Source organism: Lutra lutra, chromosome 1 (genome assembly GCF_902655055.1).
Source record: "Lutra lutra chromosome 1, mLutLut1.2, whole genome shotgun sequence".
Lineage (NCBI taxonomy): Eukaryota > Metazoa > Chordata > Mammalia > Carnivora > Mustelidae > Lutra > Lutra lutra.
The window spans coordinates 3,036,499-3,051,373 of NC_062278.1; the positions used below are offsets into that span (position 1 = coordinate 3,036,499).

The 14,875-nt window shown below is 61.4% G+C and overlaps 1 protein-coding gene across 6 annotated transcripts in view; it reads right to left on the minus strand.

Moving 5' to 3' along the window:
• Positions 1-6,844: 6,844 nt before the first annotated feature.
• The window catches only part of PDE9A (phosphodiesterase 9A), an 82,966-nt gene continuing 74,935 nt past the window's right edge, over positions 6,845-14,875 (minus strand). For 5 of the 6 annotated variants that reach the window (XM_047719383.1, XM_047719420.1, XM_047719428.1 and 2 more), the window contains 6 exons: positions 13,595-13,708; positions 11,358-11,462; positions 10,523-10,651; positions 9,368-9,463; positions 7,870-7,977; positions 6,845-7,087 (listed from right to left, as the gene is read on the minus strand). In XM_047719383.1, the coding sequence (XP_047575339.1) occupies positions 7,885-7,977; positions 9,368-9,463; positions 10,523-10,651; positions 11,358-11,462; positions 13,595-13,708 (537 nt within the window). In that variant the 3' untranslated portion in view covers positions 6,845-7,087; positions 7,870-7,884. The remainder of the gene's footprint in view (positions 7,088-7,869; positions 7,978-9,367; positions 9,464-10,522; positions 10,652-11,357; positions 11,463-13,594; positions 13,709-14,875) is intronic. The other variant, XM_047719393.1, reaches the window with a different exon arrangement.

The following is a 14,875-nucleotide window of genomic DNA, read 5'->3' on the forward strand; positions in this document are numbered from 1 at the left end:
GGAATGGTACAGAACCAGTTCCCAGGAGGTGGGGACAGCCTTGTCCCCGAGGAGCGCTAGAGGCCCGGGCATCCAGAGGCAAAGACACCAACCTCAACCGCGGCCTCACACTTATACAGAAGCTGGATTGTGGTTTAAAAAGCAAAACTGTAAGACTTCTAGAAAAATCCCCCAGGAGAGCTGTGGGACCCAGAGTCAGGCACACAGTTCTTAGGCCTGACACCAAAGCGGGTCGGCAAGAGGGAACACCGAGAAGTCCAACTGAACCGAAGAAATATCTGCTCTTTGGAAAGCGCTGGGAGGAGGCCAAAAAGGTAGATTAGAGACTGGGGAAAACCTTTGCAGACCGCACGTGGGACAGAAGAGTCGTATTCGGGATACACAAAGCTCTCTCAAAAGTCGACAGTGAAAACAGTGAAAAAACCCAACAGCCCCCAGATTTGAGAGTGGGCGGAAGAGAACAGCACATGTTTTCCCCACGAGGATTTACTTCTCTGCAGGTTCAACCTCTCAGCCCTCACGGAGACGGAGACGCAGATCAAAGCTCTCCTGGGCTTGCGTTTCACGCCCGTCGGAGTGGCTAAAATCAAAGTGACAGCCCCAGGAACTAACGGAGTGACAGCCCCAGGAACTAACAGAAACACGGAGCAACGGCATCGCTTTGGGGACAGGAAAGTGGGCCATTCTGGAAAATGATTTGACAGTTTCTTTTTTTAAAGATTTTATTTATTTATCAGAGAGAGGGAGGGAGCATACAAGCAGCGGGGAGCAGCAGAGGGAGAGGGAGAAGCAGGCTCTCCACTGAGCTGGGAGCCCGATGAGGGGCTGGATCCCAGAACCCCAAGATCACCACCCGAGCCGAAGGCAGACGCTCAACTGACTGAGCCCCCCAGGGCCCCCAGATTTGACAGTGTCTTGAAAGAGTAAACATGCAGTTGCCCCGTGACCTGGTGATCACCCCTGCGTCCATCCCGGAGAGGGGGAAGTCCCGCGCGCACACAAGCTGTTGATGGGTGTGCACAGCAGCTCTGTAGAACCCAGCCAGAGGCAGCCCCCGTGTCCTTCAGCCAGTGAACGGTTAAACACACCACGACCTCAGTGACAAAAGGGAACGCGTTCCTGATACACGCAGCAGCCTGGATGAATGTCCAGACAATGGCTCCGTGGGAAGAGCCACCCCCCCAAAGTTCACACACTCCCTGACTCCATTTATGTAACATTCAGGAAATCACAAAACTACAGAGACGGAGAAGAGATTAGTGGTTGCTGGCATGGGTGGAAGGACAGGGGTGAGACCTTAAGGAGGCGGATGGCGGGAGGGACCCCGTGGGAGTGGGGTGCTCTGTACCTGCGCGGGGTCACCATCACCATCCTGGACATGACCCCACGCTAGAGTTCTGCAAGGTGTTGCCGCTGGGGGTCTGGGCAGAGGGCACGTGGGATCACTCTGCTGTCTTTCTTCCAGCTGCATGGAGACCTACAGTTATCTCAAAATGGAAAGTTTAATGTAAAAGAGATCATTTTCTTGGCTATAACGAGACGTGTTGAAGAGAAGTTAACGTAGTAGACTCCTGCGTGTTTCCCAAGCATCCCCGTGCCATGCGGACGCTGTAACCACCGCTGAATCCCTCTCCCGTGCCAGGCACCTGCTGATCTGGTCCTGCCCTCAGCGGTTCAAGCAGGAGTTGGGCCGGACCCCGGGAACAGGAGTGAAGCAGGGACACTGCAGAGAATATAGTTCACTTGTTGGCTTTCATGGTGTTTCCCAGGATTCGGGGACGGTGGGGACAGCATCTGTGGGATGCAGTCTGTGGGCGTGTTGGTCCCTGAGCCCCCAGCCTTGCCAAGGAGGGTCTCTTGTGTGCAAGTCAGCATGAACTGTCCTGTGGGGAATTTACAAGAACCACAGAGGATCCCGCTGGAGGGGATCCGGGGGGCTTGGTCCGCCACCACAGATGCTCCAAGGGGCTCCAGGCTCGTGCCCAGAGTCGCAGCGAGAAAGAATCCAGGGAGGACAGACCCGACGTGTCACCTGGAGTGGGGGGCTCTGGCTCCCCAGCACAGAGTGCCGGTTAGAAGTGGTGAGTGGCACTGAGGTCCTTCGTTAGCCTCCTTGGGACACAGCCGGTGGTAGTGGTGACTCACTGACCGGGCTTCGGTCGTCGAGGCTGACACCGCTGATCTGCGACGGTGCAGAGATCTCATGGGTTGGCTCACTGCCCACCTCCCCCAAGGGGCTGTGCGACCCCACAAGCCCCCCGGCACGTCAGGCTGTTGTGGGGGGAGGCAGGAGGCCCCACGTGACGTGGACCCAGCGGAGACAGGTTTGTGGCTGCAAGCCTCTGTCCTGTTCCCTTGTCTCCACCGTGGCTTCTCCACTGCTGACGGTACTGCCTCCTTTTGCCCTGGAAATGACCCTTTGTGACCAGGAGAAAAGAACCCCCCCCACCTTCTGCAGTAGCGCTAACATCCTCCCCTCACCTCCTTCTTTACGTGCTTTCATTTCCGGGCGAGAGCCGATGTATTTTCCCGAAGACAAGTTGAGCATCTACTTAGCGGAAATGGACAGTGGCCCGTCACAGCGGATCAAGATAATACGGCATGGGGGGCACGTGGGTGGCTCAGTGAGTTAAGCATCTGCTTTTGGCTCAGGTCATGATGTCACGGGGCGGGGGGCGGTCTGAGCAGGGAACCAGCTTCTCCCTCACTCTCTGCCCCTCCCCCTCTTGTGCACGCTCTCTCTCTCTCTCTCAAATAAATATCTTAAAAACAGTAAAACGGCATGCTTTTCCGCAAGGGACCTTGTGGACTTCTCCCAGAGCCGGCTGGTCTCATGTGTGGGAGCCGCAGCCTCCGCTCACTTCTGAGTTGCAGGCGTCTCCAGTCCCAGAGAGAAGCATCAGGCTTTCAGAGGGCCCAGGGCCCAGCTGGGGCCGCGATTGGCCTCAGAGTAGGACTGCCTTTACCTTTCTGGGGGCCGGGGTCTCTCGGACAATAAGCATAAAGAAAAATCTCTTTACCGCCCGACTGGAGACGTGGAGTCTTGTCATCCTTGCCCGGTGCCGGCGCCGCTGTGCACGGGCTGAGCGCGGGATTTGCAACCTCTCGTCTGGGACCTGGTCTGACCTCTGACCCTCACGCCTTTGGCGAGGCTCCCCCGGAAAACAGAATATTGCTCTCGGTTGCATCTTCTGCCTAAACAGACTCTACAAGCCGTTCTGCATCTACTTCACCCAATGTAGCATTACCTTTTTTCTCTTTGTTTTTAAGATTGATTTATTCGAGAGAGACAGAGGGAACTTGCGTGGGAGGGACAGAGGGAGAGGGAGAAGGAGAAGCAGGCTCCCCACTGAGCACAGAGCCCGACCTTGAGACCGTGACCTAAGCCGAAACCAAGGTTGGACACTTAAGTGACGGTGCCACCCAGACGTCCCATCTGGCGTTTTGTAATGAACACTTTTCAGTGACACGAAATGCCCTTGAAACACACATTGATTGCTTTGGCTGTGGTGGTCCCTGCCTTCCTCAGAGCTGCCCAAAAACTCCAACCTCCCCTGAACATCTCGGAAGGCGGAGGGGTCCTGCTGTCCTACTGCTGGAAAGACCAAACATGACACTTTCCATGAGCTCTCCGAGGCTCAGAATGCAGCCGTGGCCTCACGTGGAGAATCCCGTGGTTGTACGCTGTCGCTGCAGGGGCAGTGGTTAAAGAATAGGGCACGTTAGGTACGTCTGCGGCCTTGGTACTGTGCGTAACCACGTGTAGACTTGGCGACAGTACCGGAGGTGAGCAAAGTGCTTTCTGCCTGCTTGGTGTGACTCTGTAGGACGCTGTCCCCGACCTCCCGTGGTGGGACAGACGTCGCCCAGAGCCGGCGGGAAAGCTGGTGACAGCCCACGAGGCACGTCTGGGCAGCCCTTGAGGACCACACGGAAGCTTTTGAGAGCGTCAGAGCTGAGCCCCTTCCGTGGGAGTGGGGGCATCACAGCAACGGGACGTCAGAGAAACGGTTCGGCTGCTGCCCATGGGGGTTACGCGTGCCTTCAGTCCTGAGGTCGCACGGGAGAGGAGGGGTTAAAACAGGCAGCCAGAGGACCCTGGGACAAGGCTGCCCGTGCTGTGTTTAGACCGTGGGCCTCCTCACTCCAACAGATGGCCACGTGCGCGTCCCTCTGTCGTGAAGTGGGGTCTGTTCCTGCCCCCCTTGGACCTGGGCTTGACCAAGTGATTCGCTGTGGCCCGTGGCACGTAGTGTGGTCGCTGCGTGGATGCCGGGGCGTGACAAGTGTCCGAGCACTGGGCTCCTGCTCTTGTGCCTCTGGGACCACGTCGCCACCATGAGCAGGAGCCACGTTAGCCTGCCACGGTGACAGACACGCACACGGCGGACATCAAGCAACTCCAGACACGTGGCCAACACCGTGTAGACCAACCAGCTCCAGCCGAGCAGGCCAGACCGAGCGTCCTGGCCAGTCCACCTGCAAATGCATGAGAAGTAATATGCGACGTTGCTTCAGGTCGCTAAGTTTTGGGGTGGTTTTGTTACGCGGCAGGAGCTCAGACGCTCCCCATTCCCAGACGGGTGCTGGAAGGCAGCCAACACACAGGTCGGCGTTTGCCAGAGCAGATGGCCACGCTGTGTCTTCCTGCCAACCTTCCCTTTCTGCCCGCTGTCCCGGGAGTCCCTCCGGCCCTCCCAGAGAGATCCTGCCGGCCCAAGTCGGCCGCCCTCCCACCTCACGGCGTCTGCCCTGTGCCTCCCTCAGATCCTGGCTTGTTTGAGGAAGCCTGCTGAGAGAAAACCTCCCCAGAGAGTTGAGCCTCGACCCTGCCCTGGATGGGGGGGGCATGCGACAGCAGTGGCTGCAGGGAGAGAGGCAGGCTCCTGGGGGGGGATGGCGGGAACCGAATGACGGGAGAGGCAGAGAGAGACGGGAAGGCTGACTGGGACAGTGTGTGGGGCTGAGCTGTGTCCCCCCCACAGGGATCACGACCACTTGGACCTGTGAATGTGAACTTGTTTGGAAATAGGGTCTTTGCAGTATAAGAACACAAGGACGAGGTCGCCCGAAGGTGGGCTGGGCCAGGACCCAGGGACTGGGGTCCCCACAGAAGGAGGACGTTTGGGCACAGAGACCTGCGGGGGAGGAGACCACGTGACCACAGAGGCGGCGATGGGGGCAATGCGGCCACAAGCCCAGGACGGCCAAGGGCCGCTGGTGGCCTCCAGAGTCAGGAAGGGGGGAGGAAAGACCCAGAGCGCAGCCCGGCCCACACCGCGGTTTGGGGCCTTCTCCCTCCTGAGCCGTGACGGAATGCCCATCGCTTATGCTGGTGGCCGCCGCGGGACACTCGTGCGGAAGGCGGGCGTGCTCGCAGGCGGCCGCTAGGGAAGCCCAGAGCGTCAGAGGCCAGACCTGCCAGACCTTTGCGGACCAGGCGGCCCCTGGACAGCAGCACAGGAGGGAAGGAGCGGCCTCCTGCAGGCGTTCCGGAGGCAGGAAGGTTGGAGGAAGCGCTTTGCGGGGAGCTGACCTGAGGGCTCTGCGGATGGAAACTGGCCGCCAGCGGGGGTGGGGACTGTCACAGAGGTGCTGTCCTTACCCACGCCTCCGAGACGCCGAGCTCCCCGTTCCAGGACTTGTAGAACCTCAGCCCCGTCATGCAGACAAAGTGCATTGGAGTGTGTGTGTGTGTGACTGTGCGTGTAGGTGCACGGACGTGTGCACGTGTGTACACACGCATGTGCACGTGGTTGTGTGTGTGTGTGCGGGCGGAAGCACGGACTTCAGCCAGCACTGGGTGACGTTCCACGAGGGGCGGAGCGTGGCGAGGTGGGCCCTGGGCGCAACCCAGCGGGTGGGGGGCGCTGGTCGGAGAGGGTTTCGCTGGGGGAGCAGGTCACAAACCTCTCGAGGGGGCGGCGTGTGGCGGGAGTGCCTGGCCAGTGGGCTGCCTGCTGGGGTCGTGTCCTGTCACCGGAGCTGCCCCCTCACTGGCTTTAGCGGGATGGAAATGAGACACAAGACTGAGGGGGGCCCAAGGCCCCTCATACTGCCCTGGATTCAAGAAATGACGCAAATGTCACAAACTGTCGCGGCAGAAATGAAACTCGGGGACGGGGAGAAGTGTGCGCAGTTTGCCGAGAGGGAATGAATGTGTGAAGGGTGCTAGTTACGCCAGGGGAAATGCCGGCAGAGCTCAGAATATGCAGGGCCTTTCCAGACTTCTCCGAGCGGAGCCTCCTCTGTCCGGGGAGGGGGCAGAGGGGACATGCGAGGCCCGGGACGCACCGGGGCTCCGAGTGCACGCGGGGCACCGGGGAGGGCTCGGGGGTGCGCTGCCCCTCAGAGCCCGACTGCCGTTCAGTGGGCGCCGAGTCTCCCTTTATGCTCACAAGGCCACCCCGAATGTCTCCAGTGCTTGTCCCCAAAACAAAGGCAGGAAGAAGGGACGGCTCTCCTCCCCTGAGACCCTCGAACGGGCTGAGCACAGTCTGCGGTTTGAGGTGGTCAGTGTCCACCTCCCTGTGCGCGGGCATCAGCCTGGTGGAGTGTTCACACCCGTGTCCCACGGCCGCCTCGGCCCCACGCCTCCCCGCACACGGCCGCCAGCGCCCCTTGCTGCGCACAAACAGGACACGCTCTGGGCACCGCCTGAGGTTTAATCGTGAATTTACACGGGATGGGGCGACACGTGACAGGGGAGCGCCGGTCTGGGATACACGTGTGGGGGAAGCACAGTTCCTCGTCTCCACGTGGGGCTGGGGGCTCGGGGGGCTCCGGGGACTGCCGGAAGCAGCCCCAGGATGCAGAGCGCTACCAAAAAAAAGTACAATACCCGTTTCCGTATAAGAATATATTATTTAAAAGACAGTTTAAAAATAAAAATTCTGTACAGCATCATGAATTTCCTTTTTTTTTTTTTTTTTTGTATCAGTGAACAAAACAGTTCTTAGAAAACACGGTCTTGTGGGGTCAGGCCCTCAGAGTCCGCTGCCCCTGCTCTGTTGGCTCCCACGAGGCTCGGCCGGCCTGGTCCAGAACCGCCACCCGTGACTGAAATGCCTTCTTCAGGCTCCGCCTGCTTGGAAAAGAAGAGCGAAAAGCTTCTGTTGGGACTGAAAATTGGCGGGAGCTCTCAGACGTCACAGGCACTGTAGACAGTGCCTGCACACCGCACACGCCGTCGAGCACATTTAGGCCAAATAAACAATTCTGATCCCTCTTCTGAACCCCTGGAAAATACGACGTGCCCAGGACACGAAATACCAGTGTTTACGAGCACGAGAGGCGACCCTGCGTTCTGCTCGTTCACTGGACAAAACCATAGTAACGAGATTATTCCCGCTAGAGGGGAGAGTCAGGTTCTGGGGCTCAGAGAGGTGGAGACACTTGTGCAGGTCAGTCTGCTTGTCCTAAGCTCAGCGGGGCCTGTCAGGAGGGCCTGTCCCTGCCCCTCCATACAAAGTCGGACCCTGCCTCCCATGCCTTGTGCCTGGCACGCTGTGTCGCCGACACTCTCTCCAGGGACCTGTCAGACCGAAGGGGTTGGTTTGCTCTGACACGGGCCAAGTGAGCGGCCAACGTCAGGTGCACGGCACACGCTCACAGCCGTGTAAGCGACACCGTGTTTCTGGGAAGCTTTCACGTGCTTTCCCTTGTAGGTGGCCTGAATGTTCTGACCGATGCTGTGCTGAGAGCCAGAGCGCGTCCCCTTCCTTCCGAGCTGAGGTCTGTGAACTACGGGCGAGGAGTGAAAGTCTCGCCCACTTCAATGCTGTCAGCCGCTCGCGTTTTCTGCCCCTCCCCCTCTGCCCTCCACACCGCCCCACAGACCGTCACTGCCGCCGTGTCCGTCTGAGTTACCGGAAGCACAAGATATCAATTCAGGATGGCCCTCTCTGCGCTTTTCCTCCCGTCGCGGCTTCCCTCCCTGGGTGCGTCGGTGTCCCCGGACGTCAGGCCCTCCGTCTTCTGTAAGCAGGACAGAGCAGGTGGCAACCAGGTTCCGGGAGCCCACGAGTGCCCCCTTATCTGCTGAAGAGCTTCTCGCTGACTGAAACGCTGACAAGTGTCACCGAGACGGATGTTGACAGCCGTCTGCCCACCCACGCGCCGCCCCCGCCGTGGAGGCCTCGCCGACTTGGCCGCAGTCTGGAGCTTGGACCGCTAGCTCGCCCGGCTGCAGAGCCCCGTAGACTGGCAGGCAGGGGTGATGACGGAGGCCGCAGCCCTTTCTCCTTTGTGGGCTTATCCTTTCTGGGGATAGAAGCATCCTGGGGTCCGAGGGGGCCTTTATAGTGAGGGCTCGGGGGCAGGGAGAGGAACGCCAAGGTGCTTTAGCAACCCTGCGGGGCCTCGCCAAGACCACCTGCTCAGAGATCGCCGTCTGTCCTGTTTGCTTTGGAGTCGCAGGACCTCTCTGCGGCCTTCTGGTAGCGGGACCTGACTAGAGAAACCAGCTGCGGGTCTGGACTGCCCATCTACCAGCAGGCAGTTCCTGATGACCGTGGTACACACCGCAGTTTGGGGGACGAGAGCGACACAGGGTGCCTGGGAGGCCACCCGGTGCTCAGCGGGGCACAGGCGCTCCCAGCAGCAAGGCCGGGGGCACCATAACTGGGATCCCTGACAGAAGGGAGCGGCAGAGACCGAATGTGGTGGGGTGTGTGGCGTGGCCGAGGCCAGACGAGGACAAGTGTGGGGCAGCAGGGACACTGCTCAGGCTGCATCAGGGCCCCCGGGGAGAGGGGCAGCGGACCAACATAGGCACACCGCGGGTGGTTGGACATCCAGTGGGGGGGTCCCCGTGGGTCTCAGGAAGCAGGGGTCCTCGAGGAGAGACGGGCACACACCGAGACCCAGGCTGTGCAGCTGCCTGTGCACCGGCTCTGAGCATGTGAGCTGACCTTCCCGGACACAGCACCGGACCTCATAGCACCCTGACCCTGAGCGGCCGAGCCACCGTGTGTGAGCTCCGGGATGTGGATGGTGGCTTCTGTCCTGTGGGGCGAGACTCGCCCCGCTGTCCTGTCCCTGAGCAAGGTCAGCCTGGGGCAGGGGGAGGACAGGGACACACACGGGGCCGGGGCACTGCTCTGAGGGGGCCCGAGACGCGGAGAGATCCTGGCCCTTCCAGTTACAGCACGATGACCGGGGCGGCGTGACCCCTCCAAGGGCCGCAGGGCGTCAGGGGAGTTTGGTCTCATGGAGGGTATAGATTTCCTGGTTTTCTGGGGTCCGGGTTTTGGGGGAATGGAAATGAGCTCCGGTCCAGGGGGCCCCCACCGCGGCGCCCGGGGCCTGGAGAGGAGCTCTCCTCCTGCCACGAGGAACGCCACCCTTCTCACGTGGCACGTGTTACCTCCTTGGCCGCGTCGTCCAGCTGCTTCAGCTCCTCGTAGCGATCTCTGGATTCCCACAGGGGCTGGAGCATGAGTTCCTCCGCCACAGGGAAGAGCTGGGGGAGATACACGGGGTCACGCTCCGTCACTCTTAGGGCGGCAGAAAGCGTCTGGGACACCGGGGGTTGGGACCACACGGTGGCTGCCACCTGCCGCGGGGTCTCCGGTGACCGTGGTTCTGAGTCTGTCTGGTCCGTGGCTCCTGGAGAACCCGCAGGCCTCCCCCTTGCCCACCCACCTCTGGGGCCCACTCTGTTTCTGTCCTCTCACTTCCACGGACCTGCCCACGGCCCGCCTGTCCCCGAACGTCCGTTGTCCAGATGCCAGCCTTGCCGCTAGTCTCCTGACAGCCCGTGGCTGGAGGAACCAGACCCTTCCCGTGGCGTGGCCTCAACCGCCCTGCTGTCCCTGCCCCGTGGAACCCTGCGCACTCAGCTCTCAGCCCTGGAATGGCTTCCGTGCGTCCCTGGTCACATCCCGGTCCTGCTGCAGTGGGGAGGGCAGTGCCCATGTGGCAGTTCTGCGCCCCTGCACCCGCTGGCCATGATAAAGGCCCGGAAGTCCCGGGAAGGAGTGTATGGGGAGGCAGGTCCCCAGAGAAGTAGCAGGGAATGGGGTTTACAGGAGGACGCACTGAGGTGGTTCTGGAAGGCTGGCAGGGGCCACGGGGCCGAGGCTGCCGAACGGGCGCTCTTCGAGGTGGAGGTGTGAAGAAAGGGGAGGACCGTCCTGCAAGAGGCATGCGGGGACGGCGGGGACTGTGTGCGATGGGTGGGCAGCTCTCCCTGTGTCGGGGGCGTGGGGAGCCCCGGGAAGGTTCAGGGGAGAGGCAGACACGGTCTCCTTGCTGAAATCCGCCTGGGGACAGCCATGTGCCGGGCAGAGTGGGCCGGATAGGAGGGTCTTCTGAAGGCAAAGGGGCCCTGGGAGTGGAGGGCCTGGTGGTGGCTCCGGGGGGCATGAGCTGGGGAGGCCAGAGGGTGCGGGCTCCAGGGATGCTGGCAGAGGGGCCTTGGGTCCCACCTTAGATCGCACACGGGCGTGCGTGGGAATGTGTGTGCACACGTGTGTATCTCTCAATGCGGCGTCCTCAGCACGTGGTGACAGTCACTCACCTTGGTCACCATTTCGAACATGGGGATCAGGACAAACTTGATGAACCCAATTTGGGCCGTGGCTTTGGTCACTTTGTCCCGGTCCATGAAAGGGGCCACGGGAAGGCCCTCAGACTTCTCGCGGTCGCTCTGTGGGGTGCAGGGGACCGGCCGCAGCGTTAGAGAGAAACACCGTGGACTCTGGGGACCCAGGGCTCGGAGCGTGTTCCCAGGCCTCACCCGACCAGACTGCTCTGCTGAGGGGCCAAACTAGTGACAGGGAGGGAGGTGGGATCTGCTGTGGCCATTGGACCGTTCGGAGGGCGTGTGGGGCGGTCGTGGGGATGGGGCACGGGGACGGGCCCGTGCAGCGTGATACCCAGCTGCTGCGTGGCAGAGGCGGCCTGCAGGCCCCCCGGCCTCCTTCTGGGGTCTGCCTCACTGGCTGGCTGGCACGGCCCATGTGGGCCGGCTGGGTCCTCTGAGGGCCTCCCTGGGGCTGGCAGTGACCGCCGACATGCTTGGTGTCACCCACCCCCAGGGGCCCCTCCTGCCTCTGCCGCTTCTCTTTCGGGCCACTCGCCAGACTTGTCCGCCCCACGAGCGGCTCAGTTACTGGTCACGGGTGGCGGGTTCCAGAGCTTGCTTTCCCAGGCTGCCCCCGTCTTTCCCATGTCAGGGTGTACCCGGTCATCTCGGGTGTGCACCTGCTGTGAGGGCTTCCTGGAGGCTGGGGAAACCATCTGGGACCTGCTCCGCTCGTCCCCCTGGGTACCCCCCGTCGCTCTTCTAACTCGGAGCCTGGAAAGGGCCAAGCCGAGCGGCGGGGTGTCTGGAGGGTGGGGGTCGCTCTTACCTGCATGAAGTACTCCTCCAGCAAGCAGTCCACCCAGGGCTCGGCGACTTCCATCGGACGGACCTCATTGGAGATGTCGCAGCATTTGATCAAAATCATCTTCAGCTGGAGGAGAGATCTGGGATCAGGTATGCGTCACGGAGCGGGTCTCGCTGCTGCTGTCCGGGTCTGGACTTGCCGCCCCCGGGAGAAGGCGGTGTGGGCTTCTGCCCTCTGCTCCCGGGCCCGTGTCTCCTCTGGGGACCCGCACTCTCTGCCCGGCACCCCTGCCCATTCTGCTCGAGCCACCACTCCGGAGAAGCCTTCCCTCCCCCCAGCCACTCCCCTTCCTGGTCCTGCTCCTTCCAGCCTTCCTGGCTGCCGCCTGGCGCCAGATGGTGTCCCCCAGCTCGGCCGCCTGCTGCCACTTCCTCCCCCGGGGGTGACTTTCATCCCAGGAGACTGGCCCTCTGGGCCTGCTGAGGTTTGGGCCTGATGTGGGCCCTTTAGAATGACCAGTCGCGTCCAGAGCGTGTCCACTAAGCCCGAAGGTGAGTGTCTTCAGGACCGGCCGGAAGGCTAGATCAGTGCAGCCTGGCCTTACTCTAGCATGTGACAGTCCCCAGGGGTCACCGACGTCCCGGGACAGAGCATGGGCCCCGATCGGGGTTTGAAGGTGACCCAGCAGGAAGTCCCCCCGGACACACCAGCGAGGGCTTGTGGGCCCTGCGTGGGCCTGAGCTCTTTGCACCTGGTCTTCTGGGAGGCCGCCGGGAGCCTGACCCTGCAGCGCACCTCTCGGCTCAGCTCAGCGTCTGGCCCGGCCCCTCGCTGAACCCCAGGATGACCAGTGGCCCTTTTCCCTGTCCCTGATCACCCCCTTCCTTATCGAGCCCGGGAGTTGATCCCAGGCTCTGCGAGGTGGCTCCAGAGCTCAGGCCGTGACAGGGCCCTGCTCGGCAGGCCTCAGGGGAGCTCGCCTGGGGCCGGGGGTACCGCCCGGGCGCTGCGTCCTGGAGGGAGCCGTGCCGGGACCTCAGGCCCCAGCCACATGGGGCACAGCACCCAGGCCTGCTGCTGGAGGTGTCGGCGGAGGCCCTAAATCCATTCTGACCCTTTCCACTCTGGGGCCTTCCCCTCTTCCGCTGCCAGCCCCCCAGTCCACCAAGTAGTGGGTGCTTGGGGGGCTCCCTGGCCAATGCACGAGCCCCTGGTCTGCCCACGGGCCCTCACTCTGTGGGGGGCGGAGGGCATTCTGCTCCCCCTTGCGTGAACAGCCAGGAAGCAGTAAAGGAGTGATGGTCGCTCCCTGTGGCTCGTCGTCCGGAAGACTCGACCTTGGCCTCCCGCCCGAGAGGGCCTTTCCTCACGTGTCACAGGGAACATGGAAGCCCCGAAGGGGCACGGCCTACTCGTCTTTCCTCCTCGCCTTGCCGTGGGGGACAGCGCCTCCCACACGCCGATGGCTTTTCAGGAGCAAGGCCGTGCCTCCAACATGGCTGTGTCTCCCCATGTCCAGCTCCATGAAGGGAAGCCTGGGGAGGCCCTGGCTCTTGGGGCCACTTTCTCCTGCTGTTACTTAAGGAAGATGTGAGGTCCTTGCCCCGCACATTCTCTGTGTTGCTAGAATTCCGGTTTGGGGATGGGGTGGTCAGGGCAGCCCGATCTCAGAGGGCTGTCCTGTTCGTCAGCTTCTAGGGACGGAAGGGGACCACCAGTGATGCCGGAAAGCAGGCCTCACACCCAGACCAGGCTCAGCGTCACCCCTTCTCTGAAGACTGGGAAGGACGTTTCCATGTGTTTTTCTCTTGAAAGGGCAGGCGCGGCGCAGACGCAGGTGGGCTGTCCTCACGGGAGAGCTCCCCTTCTCTGGACGCCTGGCCCCCGCTCGGGGAGGGGTGAGCCGGGAAGGGGCCCTGGGGATCCCTGACCCGCCCACCCAGAAGCTGGCGTGCAGAGGGCCTTCTGGGGGCTGTGCCTTCGTGGGGAGGGCGGGCTTTGTTCTCAGCAAACCAGAGCAAGGGTTGCCTTCACCACTCACTGCTTTCAAGTCAGAACGAGATGCAGCATCAGACGTGCCGCCTCTCACCGGGACACGGGCTCGCTGGGGGCTTTCCAGGCCAGCCTGGGACCGGGCGCCCACGTCAGTCACGCCTCGCTCCAGGGCCAAGCGAGGGTCGGGGTTCCCCGGTTCCCAGCCTGGGCCGGAGGGCGGGACTCCCGCACCAGCCCCGAATGAGCTCAAACAAGCTACTTACAAGGGTCATGTGCTCCTCGTTGCTGTAGTCAAAATTCTCCATCGTTTCTTTGAAAGAATCCATAATTTCTGCGTGTCTTGCCATGTCAGTGGCTAAAATTAACGTGATCATCCCCTGAAAAGCGAAAGCAGAATGTTAATCCCGGGGACCGGCCCAGCGTCCGTCCACGAGTGCCGGCTGCGGGCTGAGCCCCCTGCGCCGGGGGGTCCCGGCTGGTCCCCGTGCCCACTCGACGTGTGTCTCCGAGAATCAGCGTCCTCATTTTCAGGATGAGGAAGCGGAGCCTGGAGGAGGCTGGGAGCCTCCCAGGCCATGGCTGGCGAGGGGAGGTGGGGTTTGAAACCCAGGTGCCGTGAGCGAGCCCCGAGTGCCGGGTCCGGGAGGAGGCAGCCCGGCCGGGCCTGCTCGCTCGGAGGCGGGAGGCTCAGTACCGTGATTCCTTGTGACGGCGGCTTTCCGGCAAGGAGGAAGGCCTCCCTTCAATCCCGGAATCCAGGAATATGGCTGTTCCTTTCCCACCGCATCATCGAGGTCAAGAATGATTTTCCGGGAGACTTTTTCCCATTATGCAGTCCGTGCCTTCACTGCTTGGGAGCCATCAGAGTCCACTGGTCAGCACTGTTCCACTAACACGGTTGTGAACGACGCCGCCATGGTTCCTTAATTTTTTTTTCAAGTAGTCTCCAGGCTCAGTGTGGAGCCCAAAGCGGGCTTGAACTCACGACCCCGAGATCAAGACCTGAGCTGAGATAGGACCTCAACCGACTGAGCCACTCAGACGGCTCAAGGATGTGGTGGTTCTTTAAGATATATTTTATTACCTTGTTAGCAGAAGTAACAGGATTTGAAGCCATGACTCTCTGTGCACCCTGAAAATGTGTGAGGACACACCTCTGTGCTGTACAGGGGGCTGTACTTTCCCCAGAAAACAGCTGCAGCGTCCGGTGTGGAACTGAAATCAGGGATGCCCGGGGGGCTCTGCCGGCGAAGCATCTGCCTTTGGGTCAAGTCATGATCTCAGGGTCACGATATCGGGGCCCCACGCTTGGCACAGCGTCTGCCCATCCCTCTCCCTCTGCTCGTCCCCAGGCTTGGGGTTTCTCTCTCTAAATAAATAGATAAAATCTTTAAATGAAGTTGGGACAACTGGTTTTATGCTCAGAAAATCTCATTTTCCTGTTAGTCCCGTGTTGGGAGGCAGGTCAAGCCTCCTGTGTCCCTCTGGCAGGTGGTGCGAGGAGTCGGGTCCTGCTCTGACAGTCCCCTGGGGCGGGTCGTGTA